This window comes from Apteryx rowi, unplaced genomic scaffold, assembly GCF_003343035.1.
Source record: "Apteryx rowi isolate R43461 unplaced genomic scaffold, aptRow1 scaffold_387, whole genome shotgun sequence".
Taxonomy (NCBI): domain Eukaryota; kingdom Metazoa; phylum Chordata; class Aves; order Apterygiformes; family Apterygidae; genus Apteryx; species Apteryx rowi.
This window is the reverse complement of record NW_020450385.1, coordinates 111,941-125,826: the sequence shown is the minus strand read 5'-3', so window position 1 is coordinate 125,826 and position 13,886 is coordinate 111,941. Positions and strand designations below refer to the sequence as shown.

Genomic DNA, 13,886 nt, shown 5'->3' with positions numbered 1-13,886 from the left:
GCAAATATATGTAGGATACAACTTTTAAATTCATTAACAAGTGTCTGAGTCTTGCTCTATTGTATGCATGGTTATGGATAAAGCAAATCCACAAGGACTAAGCATTGACTTTTAAAATATTTGGATTAACGAGATTGTTCTGAATCTTGGAAAAGCACGTTGTTATTTTTTTGGCATGGTTATTAATGGTGAACTTCATATAGCAATAAATATTGGTCCTACAGATAATGAATAAATTTATTCAACTTTATAAAGAAAGGGCCAAAGTCAGAAAAACTTCATCTATTTAACTCATCGGGAAAGACTTCTGTCTCAGTCCTTTACAGTCAGCAGTCTAATTCATCTGTCCTTACTACCCTAAGATTAGGAGTCACATTTGTTTTGATGAGTGTTTTCATAGGTTTGACAATGCAATGAAATCACTGGTCATTTAACAGAACCAGTGAACTTTTGTTAATGAGAAGTCAAGATTGTGGGTTCAAGATGTCCTTACGGTATGTTTAGTTTATAAACGTTACAGAGCTGATGCATACTGTTAATAAATCCAAATATTTTTGGTGTTACTGGCATGAAATTTAACATGTTAAAATGATTCAAATGCCAATGAAATTCACATAATGAATAATTTCCATAATATGTAGTAATATTTAGTTTGTTTTCATGCAGGGTCCCAAGTCTGGTGTCTTTGGAAGAGACAAAACTGTATACTGGTGTTGAATATGGTAAGTAGATCCTATTTCTTTTCAGACAGGTTATGAGTTATTTTCATTCTTTTTTTTTTTCCTGCTCTAGAAACAATAGGTCCATTTTTGGAGCATAAGTTTGGTTATTCTTATATTAAAGAGGGTTTTTATGTATACACCCATTTCATCTTAAATTATGGTAAAGGTACAGATCTGAAGTAAAAGTGCTGAAAAATTGGAGAGTTGGATTAGTCACAAAAAGGATAATGCCTGGATGTTGCTGTTACTAACAGTTACTAATACCTAACATACTGGGAGAAAACATGAGATAGTCTTCAAACATACTGGGAGGACAGAGGTTGAAACTGAATACTTGGTGACTGATCCTTTGGTCTCCCAAATTTTGTCCATGTCCAACATGTAATAGTCACATTTTAATTATAAAGGGTTATCTGAGTCTGTCTAATCCTTATGGGTCCTGAAACTGCGAAGTTGAGAAGAGCAGCTTGTATATAATGTCTGTCTAGTAGCTTGCCCTTTTTACAATTCAGAATTTCGGTGCTTCTCAACTTGCACCACTATTTGTGCCAGTTCCTGTTTTATCTTCAGTTCTTACATGACTCTTGAGATGAACTAAATTTTTTTTTTTAATTGATGGACTGCATGCTCTGAACATAAGCTTATTCATTATGGGGTTGGAGAGGAATAATTGTTAAACAATCCAGTTCTCAGAGATGAGATTCTTTGTTGGACAGTACCTTCAGTCCAATGAAAAATGGCTTATTCTTCTATCTTAGGCTTAAACTTTGGACAGGGAAGACATCTAGTCATTAAGAAATATAAGGAAAGGTAGGGACTAAGTAGCCACAAGTTGCCCAGAGAGTCAACAATGTAAATGGACGTACAGCACAGGGCAGGTAAGACTGTCTCGGCTTCTCTGGAGTCCAAGGTAAAAGCCAGCTGGGCTCGCTGGAACTTAAATGCTCTCATTGCAAGTAAGAAAAAGGATGAGCTTTGACCCTGTGTGCTCTGGGGGTTTCTGGATGAAAGAACAATCAGGGGCTTGTTTATGGAAAAGCTGAAGGGGTTGTTTTCAAATCGCTTTCCCAGTTCTGCTCATCAGATTGATGGACTGAGAAGGCCAACAGTTTAGGCCTGCTGCGATGGTATGGCCGGGGATGGGCCTCCTGTGCAGCCCCCAACTCTGAGTGGTTGGGCCCACACGCTTTCACCCAGGTGAAAGGTGCAGGAAGCAACACTTGTCACACAAGGACTGCACTTGAGACACTGAAGCAATGCAAGGTATAACCTGCTAAAAGCTGTGACAGCTGCTCTTAGAATAATACTGTGCATTTTTAGGCTTTGTTGTGCATGTTCTTCACTAGCTTCCAAGTGAAGATGGGAAACTTAAATAGTGAACTGAGGCACACAATAACTGTTTATCAGAGTACTAAATGTATTTAGATGCTTTGACATTTCTTTTAAAATCTGGTCCATATTTTAAGTGGTGAGTTTTTAGTCATATGACACACACAATAGTGAATGGACTTAAATTTAGCTGTTTCTTATAGCAGTTTATTCTGACCTAGAATTTCTTTCTGAGGAAGCTTGTATCCTTCATCCTAAGTTTTCTTCTATATTCTTCATTTTTTGGACTGGAAATGTACTTGTCTGTTCCCCGCTATGTGCTAAAAGGGAATAAATTCCCAGTGTGTTACTGGCTTGATGAATTAAAATCCCTTGGCTTTCTTTTTCACTCTGCTTAACGCATTACTCAGTAATTTTCATATCCTAAGTAATCTGCCTCATTCTGTGGTTAGAAGTGATGCCAACTATCAAGGCAGATAAAGAAGACTGTGTCCCTATAAAAACATACTCTTGTCTTGGTATCGCTCTCGTAAGGGTCTTATTTTGTATGTCCTTAGATATGACAAGAGGGTTATTTTTACCGTAGTCCATATCACAATTTTCAAATAATCCACTCTGTTTTTCCACTGGTTTACTAATCTTTAAGTTGCTTTTTATGCCATCATATAATATAGAGAATATATTTAATTTTGTGTAGATTTATCAAGAGAGAATTATCGAGAGACAATTGCAAGGGTTACAAGGAAACTGTTGCGTAAGTATAACTGCTCCTTCTCTATCCAAAAAGTACTGTTGTGCTTTTAAGTGTAACTTTATAGATAACAGCTGACAAACTTATTCCATTTACTTTATTATAAATTTGAACTTTATAGAAATATTGTTAAATTTTAAAGCTGTTCTCGTATCTGATAATAAACTATTTTTCTTCTAATCACAGGCTATATGCTTGATAATTCAGAAGATGATACCAAGTCTTTATTTCTAATAATAAAGGTATATTTATAACTTGTAATAGTTAAAATAAGATGGCTTGGTTTTGCAAAACAATCACTATTTATCATCTTTTTCTTTTTACAGATCATTAGTGACGTTTTACAGTTTCAGGGATCTCACAAGCATGAGTTTGACTCACGATGGAAAAGCTTTAATTTAGTGAAAAAATCAATGGAGAACAGGGTCAGTGATTTTTTTCTTTGTAAAGTTTGAGTGTGTGTGGGGGGGATTTTCAGGAAGGCTTTTTTTTTTTTTTTTTAAACTGTCCTAATGGAACTTTCTGACAGTTTGAAATTTAATTCCTTGATTAGAATATAGTTTTGCAGTGCTTCTGTACATTTATTTGTAAATCTTATGGATAAGTAGTTCAGCATTTCTGAACTGTAGTAACCCTTAGTTTTTATGCATCCTTGGACCAAAATCTCAGAGAAACATCATTGTTCTGCTAGAAAGGATAATTACTTTAGAGGTATCAGCATTTTGTTTTCACTGTTGTAAGTTTCTTAACTTTATCCAAATAATCAGAAAGCAGGTGGACTGCACTTTTGAGAAAGCTGGAGATTTGACAGTCATCAGTGCTGTTATTCCTAATATCAAGTCTTCAATTAATACCTAAAGGATGATATGACAACAAAGCACTTAGCATCAGAAAATATGACACAGGAATATCACAAAGAAGATAAAAGAGAATCCTTCTATTGACTCTTGAACCAGTAATAAGGAATCAAATTATAGAAGTAATCTAAACTTTGGTTTTCTAAATATCTTGTATCTTAAAATAGATACTATCATACCATTTATTTATTTATTAATGATTGCTGCAGTAGTAAATAACATGGTATGATGCCTTGTTCTTGTCGTTGTGGGTTGGTTCATTTCTTCTATTTGCTTCTGAAGGAACTTATCCCCAAAATAATATGCAAAATAAGTGTTAAAAATGAAAAACCTTACCAAGGTAAAAAATGAAGGTTGTCTGCCAAGAAGAATTTCTACATCAAATTCTCTTGTTTCTAAAAGAGAAATAGTACTTGGGGGGATTCAGTCAGTACAGATTGCTAACATGAATATTGAAATCTAAACCCAATTATTTATCTGCTTACAGCTTCAAGGAAAGAAGCAGCACATCAGAGCCTTGCTGATAGACAGAGTTATGTTGCAGCATGAGGTAATACTTTCAGTTAAGTCTTCACTAACCACTTCACTGGAAAAGATGATTTGTCATTTAGCAAAAGATGCAGTAATCTTACAATAATACTTCTGTCACATTTGTAAAGTGCAAAAACAGTCTGTCTTTTATTTGGGTTTTCTATGCAATTTAGCTGAGAACACTAACAATGGAAGGCTGTGAATACAAGACCTCCCACCAGGAGATGATCAGAGATCTTCTGTGTTTGTCCACAAGTTCGTATGGTCAGGTAAGAAACAATCTTTTCTTAAGCTGAAATATGCTGTTTTTTTCATTGCTTTCAGGTAAGGTTTTCAGGATCTTCACTTCTCAATTTATTTCCATGGCAGCATGAAGCATTTAATGATTTATTTCAGTCCGATTAGAACTATTGCCAATTTTGGCCCAGTTTTTGCATTAAAAAACATAGCTCCTTCTTTGACAAATGAGGAATGTAAGTGGGTGAAGAGCTTGGGTTAAAAGTTTTAAATTTTTTGAGGAATTTAATTCTGAACTTCTAAAAGATTTCAATAAAAATATGCCAGGTGGAGGTTTTTAGGTATGGTATTCCCAATATGATTCATCAGACTATACGGGATGCTGAATCTGCTTTTAGGAAGTAGCTTTGATGGCATCTTAGTTGGGGGGGGGGGGCGGTGAAAGCAAAAGGAAAAACCACACACTCTAAGTGTGCCATTAGTTGGATTGTGAACTTAGTCCTGTGAGAACTCCAGCTGTATGTAAATCCAGATCCATCCATGCTGTCCACAGGCCTTTTTGAGTTTTGCTTACTGCGGCCGTTATGCTAGCTGTTAGCTTTTCAAATGCTCTTGAAAACCCCAGACGATTTTGGAAATACAGAGGATTTTCTTTTAACTTTGTAGCTGTTCTCAAGTAGCTGCTAGAAACAGGGAAGTATGTTTTTTTTAGAAGCAAACAACTGCGAGTGAGGGAGAGGGGAAGCAAGCTATTCAAACCCTTCTATAAATAATTTGTGTTTCTGTGCATGGATATATCATGTAAACTCTGTGCTTAAATAACTGAAAAGGATATGGGTGTTTTATATACTATGTTTTTTTTGATTCCAAAGACTTTCTAGTAATGTCTCTCTTCCCACAGGTCAGAAGTAAAGCTCAGCAAGCATTCTTCACAGCTCTAGGAACATACAATTTCTGTTGTAGAGATATCATTCCCTTGGTTTTGGAGTTCTTGCGTCCAGACCGGCAAGATGTCACACAACAGCAATTTAAAGTACTGTCTCATGAACTTTGTTTCATATTTTTCTTTCAAAGCGTTTTTATAGGAGAATTTTTAGTAATGAAAATGGGGTTTGCTTGTTTATCAGCATGACTTTGATACTTCTATAGCATATAGCTAATGTAAGGAATTATTTGGGTTAGCTCAGTAGTCAACAGAAGTTTACCTATATTCCGCATTTCATCATGCATTCAGGTATTAGAAAAGCTTTTGTTAACACCTGTTCTCAACTTGTGAAATAAAAATTGAGAAACTATAGTCCAAAGCAGTAAAACTCTGTAAGCAGTTCCATCAGCTGTAACAGTATAAGAAAACAGTCTGCACTGGACAGAAAGTTGATTATCCGAAAATGTTATACTAAAACAGTGGCAGGGGGAGGGAGGGTGGGTTGGTTGGTGGTGGCTGTTACGAAGTGGTGGGTAGCTGCTGATGCTGTCTGGCCTGGAACTGGCACTGACCCAGTGATACCAGCAGGCAGTCTATCCATCTGGGTGTTCCCTTGCTGGTCAGGAAAGCATCATAACCTCCACTTCTCCTGTTTTTCCTGCCCCTCTCAGTTATCCTGACCATAGAAGGAACTCTTGGATTCTTGTACTATTGTCAGAAAAACAGGTCTGATTAATTGTCCTGTTCCAGCTTCCTGATGGGTACCCCAAGACCCCAAAAGATTACATTGTTTGCATAACTTAAAATCCATTTTTCTCTTTCTTGATCCTCCTTTTTGCTACCCTTTTACTTCCCTTTCTCCACCTCAGTATACTCCCGCAAAAATAACCTGCCCCAAACTATTTTGTCCCCAGCTGGTTCCAGTTTTGCTACATTACTACCCAAATTTGGTGCTTCTGATACTGTTACCTAGGTAGTCTTAGACTGTATGATATTACTGCTATGGTTACCTAGGCACTGTTGTTCTTTCAAGACTCTGCTCACCAAAAGGTCCCCAAGGCTTCCCTCCAATTACCTGTGAAATGTAGCCATTTCTTATGTAATTCCCCCTTAACCACCTGTGAGAACCAGCCATCCTTCATGGTGCTGTACATGACTCTTGTCAGCGTCTCACATAATTATCATGTCCACCAGTTTCTCATGTCATGTCCAGTAGTTATCAACATCCTGTTCAGTTAGCATAACTTCAGGTCTGGGACTAGTCAAAAGTGTAATTATTTGTTTGCAGCCCTAACATTTTTACCACAGCCAAATCTTAGTAATTTCACAGAAAGGCTAGATGTAGTCTTTAATCGTTGAACAAGCTCCTTTATAATGTAATTCAAAAATCAGTCAGCTGTGCCATGGAAAAAGGAGTTGACATTATTTTGAATCTCATTAAGACAGTTCTTAAGCACTGGGAGGGTGGTGTGAGAAAACTTCAGTGTTTTGGCAAAGAGGCTGCGTAGCTAAATCTTGATGCTGGATTTAAATGACTGGTAAGGTGAAAATTAATTTTTATTCTGTGTGAGTGTGTATGCTTACAAAGATATAATTTGTATATGAATAACACTTGGTAACCCTTTAAAATTACATCCTTCACTTTATAGGGTGCCTTATATTGTCTTCTTGGAAATCACAGCGGAGTATGTTTAGCAAATCTTCATGACTGGGACTGCATTGCACAAACGTGGCCAGCAATTGTTTCTTCTGGGCTTAGCAAAGCCATGTCCCTGGAAAAACCATCAATAGTTAGACTCTTTGATGACCTAGCAGAAAAAATCCATAGGCAGTATGAAACAATTGGATTGGATTTTGCAGTAAGTGACATTGCTTAGTTACTGTTTTGGATTCTGAGTACATTTGATTAAATAAACACTTGAGACTCACTTATATTACTTGAGTTGTTAGACCTCTGATGTTGACCCCATTCCAAATTCTGTTATGTAGTAATGTGGAGCTGTACTTTTGAAACTGAAGTAATAGAGCTTCCTATAGTGTTATTGGAACTTGTCACTTTTTTAACTTCTAAGGAAACTAGTTATGGAAAGGAAGCTCAAACTATTTCAGTGCTAATTAGTGTGGTTCTTGCTGCTCAGGTGTGAAGATGTGTGTTGGTAAGATAGTATGGTCAAAGTAACATTGTCACTATTTGTAGCTGTTGTCCCACTGTGAAAAGTTGTTTGTACAACTGTCTCTTGTCTAATCAGCATGTTAAATGTCATGGTACTTATTTTTAAGAATTAATGCCAAATAATAAAAATCTCTGAAACATTTTTATAAATCTTTTAATAAAAATATTTGTTTTTCTATTTTATTTTAAAATAGAATAAAACATGTACTTGGAAAAATGGTTGTTTGTGAACAGAAAAGTGTTCTTCCCTACTTCTTCAGGGATTTCTGCATAGTATAAATTAAATGTGACTATGTTTATGTGGACAGGAAATTCTGTGCTCTTCATATGATTCTGAATCCTCCTTATTTCAAAGCAGAAACAAATAAATTTGTAAGTTGCTGCTCAGTTCAAAATATTTGCTTTCTCTGTCAATAGGTTCCAGAGAAATGTGTTGAGATAGCTGTTATGCTACAAAAATCAGAACATCCAAGTTCAAACTTGTCGGTGCTTTGTTCAGAAGAAATTCAATTAGGAATTCAGCGACAGAAAGAAAAGAACACTGAAGCTCTGCGGTAAGTTTAACTTCACTGCCAGCTTGCATTACCTAATGCTTACTGTACGTTAAATGTAATAATCCTGAATTGCTGAGCTAAATCCTAAGCTAGACAAATTCATGTGGTGTATTTTCTCTCCTGACTCAGCAGCCTCTCTCCTCTACACTCATATTTCTTTCCTGCTCTTCCCTGCCCTCCCAGTTATTGTTTACTGCATCACATTGACCCACTTTTGGTTGAGGAAGTTCTGTTCTGTGTTTAGCTGGTTCTCTCAATAGCATCTAGTTGGTGATTCTCTTTTTTTTCCCCCCCCTCCCCAGACACTATGAAAATTTGGTCAACAGGCTTTTGGACTGTGTGGAACAAAGAAATCTGTAAGTCTGTGTTTCTGTGTGTGAGAATTTTTCCTTTGGGTGAATTGGAGGTGGCTACATGAATAAGTATCAATCGCATTAAGAAGTGTGGTTAACGTGACTGTAATTGAATGGTATTTTTCACCCTTGAGGTAGTTTTTCAAATGCAGTTTGTCAGGAGCAATCTTATATAAAGATGGGACAGCTTAATTTATTGTGACAAATTTGGTAAGTTTTTTTGCAAAGATATCTGCATGAGTTGTGTTTCTGTAAGTCTGTGTGCATTTGCGTATGATTTATGCTTGCCCAAACAGGAAGATATAGGTCAATATAGGAGAATCTTACATTATTGTCTCCCAGGTAAAGAAATGAATAAGTCTTAAATTTCTTCTCATTGGGAACTAGATTTGTTAATATCAGGTATCATCATATTTTGGAGTTTAACTGTTGTTAACTAGTTTGACCTTTTTATTTTTTAATATCTGTTCATTCTGGGGGGAAAAAAAGCTCTGTTTCTGGGTGCATAACACTGAAATCAAAATAGGTTTTAATTGGTAGCATAATACTTGTGCTAGACTCTAAAAGAATATCTCTGTAGGTCTGTATTTTACATTAATGATGCCTTTCCAATCTTGACACTTCAACTGGGGTATAACTGGAAGTGCACTTGGGTGTTCCCAGAACATTGGAGGCTTCCCTGAACAATAGTTAGGCCCATTGAATATAGCAGTGGCATAGAACATTACTTATATCAGTCCAAATATATTTACATAATTATAAACTGTATAATCATATCTGTGCAAAAGCCGTACATGCAAATATCTGCTACTTATTTTCTGTTTTGATTTTTAGTCCTTGGAAGTTTGAGCACATAAGTATTGGCTTTCTGTCTCTGCTCCTGAGGGATGATAGGGTACTGCCTGTCCGTGCCATAAGATTTTTTGTGCAGTGTCTCAACCATGATGCAATTGTAGTTCGTAAGGTAAAAACAACATAATTACATCTTCTGATTTTCAGCTCCTTGGGTTTTAGATCAGGTGTTTGTTGTTTTGCTGTAATAAAGCTGACTAGCTGGGGGCGCACATCCCTCCCCACCCCTTCAGCCACATATGCATAAAAGTTCCTCCTCTGAGAAGGTGATAGTCTTGGCAGTGCTGTAGCCATAGTATATGATGTAGAGTCTGTAAAGTGCAAAAATGTGAAATGTAGCCATTCAGTCTTTTTACCTTCAGGATTCTTTTATGGAATTTCATTTGCAGGGTTTTTTGGCCATCTGCAGCTTGTTACTCAGAAGAAATCCACCACTGTTTTATATTGGTAGCTTTTGTTTTGCTTGCCTCCTCAGTGAGGTTTGAAAGTAATGGCCACCTTCTTTTTCTCTTGAAAATGATTGGTGGGGAGGTTTTTGTGGTCTGTAAAGGACACAGTTAATTCTTGTAACCCCTGAAATGGCTGAGTTTACTGCTTTATGGGGAGTATCGGCTACTGATGTGAGAAAATTCCTTGTAATGTTCATTCCCTTCCTGTGAATCTCTGAGTTGCTGGCTTAGAATGTGTCTGTGATGAGATGAGTAGACACATCCTGGTGGTGATAAATGGATGGGATGGATAAATTAATCCCCTGTTCCTTCTTTTAGGTGGCCATCTCTGCAGTGGCTGGTATCCTCAAACAGCTTAAGAGAACACACAAGAAAGTGCCCATCTGCCCTTATGAAATTAGTAAGTTTTATTTAAAATAAGAAATCTTTTACTGACGAAGGTTTTTTAAAGCATGCTTTTTGTGGTCAAATTAAGCATAGAATCACAAACTTTTCATTTCTTTGTTAATGTTTTAAGCAAACAAAATAGGTAATACAGTCGGAATAGTTATTTTTAAAATAGCATTGGACTCGTAAATTTGTATTAAGCTATTTGCTTGTTTGTAGTGTGTGGAAAAAACTTCAGAAACATGGCCATGGTCATTCTCCTTTCAGGAAGCCTTGTAACTTGTGATATGTTTTTATATGCCTCCTTTTTATTCACTTTTTTTCATCATTTCTTATGGCACATTTATATAAACTAATAAAGGAATCTCTCTTTGACTTCTACCAGTGTTACTTTAAATCTCCTAATGTTGTAAGTTCTATGAACCAGTAGTACAGAAAGCCCCATTCAAAATATTCAGTTAATATAAAAATGTTGACTCAAAACTCGAGAAACTTTCTCCTTGTGCCTGTAGTGTGGTAGTTGCAGGCAAAAACTTCACCAGTTCTTTGAACAGTCTTACTCTGATCTCTATTTCCATTATGTAATTTCAGGATGTTTGCATTATTGCTTTTTGCCAGTGCTGAGGAGTTCCCATAAGTCTCAAATCCTTGGTGTTCTTAGGGGATTTTTTTTTTTTTTTTTTTTTTTTTTTTTTTTNNACTTAAGAAACTGATAAGCATTAGTAGACCAACCCAGTAACTGAAGTAATCCTCATCACTTCCATATGGGACCTTCTCAAAATCTAGTTATGAAAAATACTTTTTTTTACACCCAGAATTGCTGGAGGGTAGGCAGCATTATAAGAAGCATTTGAAGTAATGTTTTTTCTGAACTAAACACTTGAGCAAACTTGAGATGTATGGGTTCGCTCTGGACTAAACTTGTAATGATACAACTACAGATGAAGACGCTTCTTAAACTTTTTATTGTTCATTAGTCAGCTCAATTTACAAGCTAATTGAATGACTCCAGCTATAATAAAAACTAAATTGAATCTTTCTGGTCTCCTATGAAGACAAGCTTTTCTAGAGGGCAGTTCAGAGCCAAGCCCAGTGGATTTGCATCTTCCAGCCAGATGAACCCTTCCCTTTCCACCTTGTACAGTTTAGAGGTCAACATTCATAGAGTGAAGTTAGGTTTGTTTTGGTTTTCTTAATGCCATTTCTAACATGATGATAAACTCCCTTTTCAAATCAGTAGAGTCACCTCCAATTAAAAGTTTAATGACCTATCTGTGTATACACTTGATGGGGAAGATGTCTTACCAATGACACAAAAGCTCTTAATATCTTCTATTAAAAGTAAGTTGTAATATTTTCCAGGACTCTGAGTGAACAAGTTTGACAGAACATAAAATTCCTCTCTAACCAGGTGGAAACCCTAAGCCTTCCAGAATTCAGGCTGGTGACAGACTGGATAACCAGTGGCTGCACTATGACAGTCAGTGTTTGCCAAAGACTAAGGAAGCTTGGGAGTCATGTTGTTTTGTGGAGAAAACGCACTGGGGATATTATACATGGCCTCAGTGAGTATTATTAAGCAGTGGGCATTGGCATAGAATTGTGAAAGTCAGGAGGGGAAAAAAACCTGTGAGAACTTAAATAATGTTTGTTAGGTTTAAACTGTTTTTTTGAATTGAAGCTGTAAAATATAATTTATTTTTTCTTTTGTGCTACTTACATGTTTTAGCACTTCTGCTTTTGGGTGGTTACTGCTTAGTTTCTACTTGTCTCTCCTTGGGTTTTGTGGGTACTATAAGCACTTTTTAAATTTGGCTATTTAACTGCTTCTGTCAAAAATCACACACTGGTTTAAAATGAAGCATACATGTATAAAAATTACATAGTTGCAAAATATGCACAGTATTCTATCACCAACAATCCTGGATTGTTTGCTGTAATATCTTTATAATGGTATACTTAAGAAGTTTTTATGTTGTAAATTTTCTTTTAAGTTTTGCTGTTTAGAAGTTAATAAATCCTATTTAATACAGAGCATATAGAAATTTATCAGTAAGATTTATTTTACTTTGTGGCTTCTTTTTAATGTTCAGAACTATGACAGTTTATGCTCCAGTTGAGCAGCAACCAAAACTTGGACGGAGGAGAGATGAGCTGATAGAGGTAAGGGTTTTCAAAGCTTTTTTGCTCCATACTTATCCTTCTGCTTTTCTTTTGAATATTGTCCACAGGTTACTGTGGAGGTAACAGTTCCTGTCTCTCTTCTAACCTAAATATTGCCTGCTGTTTGGAGAGTGCTTAAATAAAATGTGTGGAAACAGATTTGCTTTTGCTTGGTTGTAAACCAAGCTGGAGATTGAACTCAACTACACAGTGTCATGTCAGTGTGGATGTAATCATGTTCTTAATAAGCAATGGGTGATAACTATCTTGAAGCCAGGATCCCCAAAAGACAATTTTCTATAGTATTTTTCTACTTATTTCCACACTTATTGTGTTAGCACACAAGAAGAAATGGTTATTTCAGTGCATTGCAGCTTCACTGTCAGTGATCAGGGAATGATTGTGTTAATAAGCACTTTTTTGATCCCTTTCAAATTTTTATCAGAGTTGGAACAAGGTAACTAATGACAGTGGGAATGACTTCTCTATAGGGGTTGCATTAATGAAAGGAAAGGTGATCCAAAGTCATTAAAGGAAGTAAAAATCGGGTGGCTTGAAAATATTACCTAATGCTTGTTCTGGAATGAGAAGAAAAATAGAAAATCTAGGCATGATTTCTGCCAAAAATAGGAGTAAAATGAAAAATGAGACTCGGAAAGATTGGGATATCACTGTGGTAATTAAGCACCTCAAAGCTAATCTCTGTGTTTCTTCTACAGGCAGAACAAATTATATATGATCACTTCTCTGATCCCAAGTTTGTTGAGCAGTTAATAAAGTTTCTGTCTTTAGAAGACAGAAAAGGAAAAGACAAATTTAATCCTCGCAGATTTTGCCTCTTCAAGGTAACTAGATTTCGATAACTATATTGCTTCCTTTTTGTAGATAATTATCAAGTCAGCGTGGAGAAGCCACACACTTCTTATGCGTTGCTGTTGCTAAATATTGATTTAAAGGTGTGCTGCTTTGATTAGTTCCATTAACCACTTTCTTCTTTTGGACACTTGGGTATATTTCCATTACAAAAACAAACTAATTTCACTTTTGCATATTCAAATCTAAAATGCTTCACAGTCCTTACATTCCTGTTACAAAGAAAATAGTGTGGACTAATAACTATGGAAGACACTTTCACTTCTTGTTTTGTAGGGCCTTTTCCGAAACTTTGATGATGCCTTCTTGCCGGTTCTTCAGCCCCATTTGGAACGCCTTGTATCAGACTCCCATGAAAGTACTCAGCGATGTGTAGCTGAAATTATAGCTGGCTTAATAAGAGGCTCTAAACACTGGACGTTTGAGAAGGTGCTGAAGTAGTATTTTTGAGTGATTTATGAAAGTTAAGGAATAAGTTTGAATTATTAAACACATGTAAACCTATGAAGTTGAGGACTTTCAATGTTTTGCCTAACTCCAAGAAAGGACAGGTTGCAGTATTTAATGCTTCGTTGCCAAGCTTTGAGTGCAATTCATAGCTTGGTTTGGTGCCTTTTTAATGCTCGATGGTAGTAAAATGCTACAGAATAAAACTGAAAACGAAAGTAAGGGGTTAGCAAAGCTAACTAGTAGGAAATGATGAAGGAAAGTATTTCTTAATCATGGTTTA

The 13,886-nt window shown here is 36.2% G+C and overlaps 1 protein-coding gene across 5 annotated transcripts in view; it reads left to right on the top strand.

Moving 5' to 3' along the window:
- PSME4 (proteasome activator subunit 4) overlaps window positions 1-13,886 on the top strand; it is a 77,543-nt gene that overhangs the window by 46,162 nt on the left and 17,495 nt on the right. For 4 of the 5 annotated variants that reach the window (XR_003254929.1, XM_026074384.1, XM_026074383.1 and 1 more), the window contains 16 exons: window positions 667-722; window positions 2,749-2,805; window positions 2,989-3,044; window positions 3,129-3,227; window positions 4,147-4,209; window positions 4,364-4,459; window positions 5,329-5,460; window positions 7,002-7,211; window positions 7,943-8,079; window positions 8,382-8,435; window positions 9,267-9,396; window positions 10,052-10,133; window positions 11,532-11,685; window positions 12,214-12,283; window positions 13,003-13,128; window positions 13,433-13,585. Coding sequence is in view for 4 of the 5 variants with exons in the window: in XM_026074384.1 (XP_025930169.1) it covers window positions 667-722; window positions 2,749-2,805; window positions 2,989-3,044; window positions 3,129-3,227; window positions 4,147-4,209; window positions 4,364-4,459; window positions 5,329-5,460; window positions 7,002-7,211; window positions 7,943-8,079; window positions 8,382-8,435; window positions 9,267-9,396; window positions 10,052-10,133; window positions 11,532-11,685; window positions 12,214-12,283; window positions 13,003-13,128; window positions 13,433-13,585 (1,675 nt within the window). In the remaining variant the exon portion in view is untranslated. The remainder of the gene's footprint in view (window positions 1-666; window positions 723-2,748; window positions 2,806-2,988; window positions 3,045-3,128; window positions 3,228-4,146; window positions 4,210-4,363; window positions 4,460-5,328; window positions 5,461-7,001; window positions 7,212-7,942; window positions 8,080-8,381; window positions 8,436-9,266; window positions 9,397-10,051; window positions 10,134-11,531; window positions 11,686-12,213; window positions 12,284-13,002; window positions 13,129-13,432; window positions 13,586-13,886) is intronic. The other variant, XM_026074382.1, reaches the window with a different exon arrangement.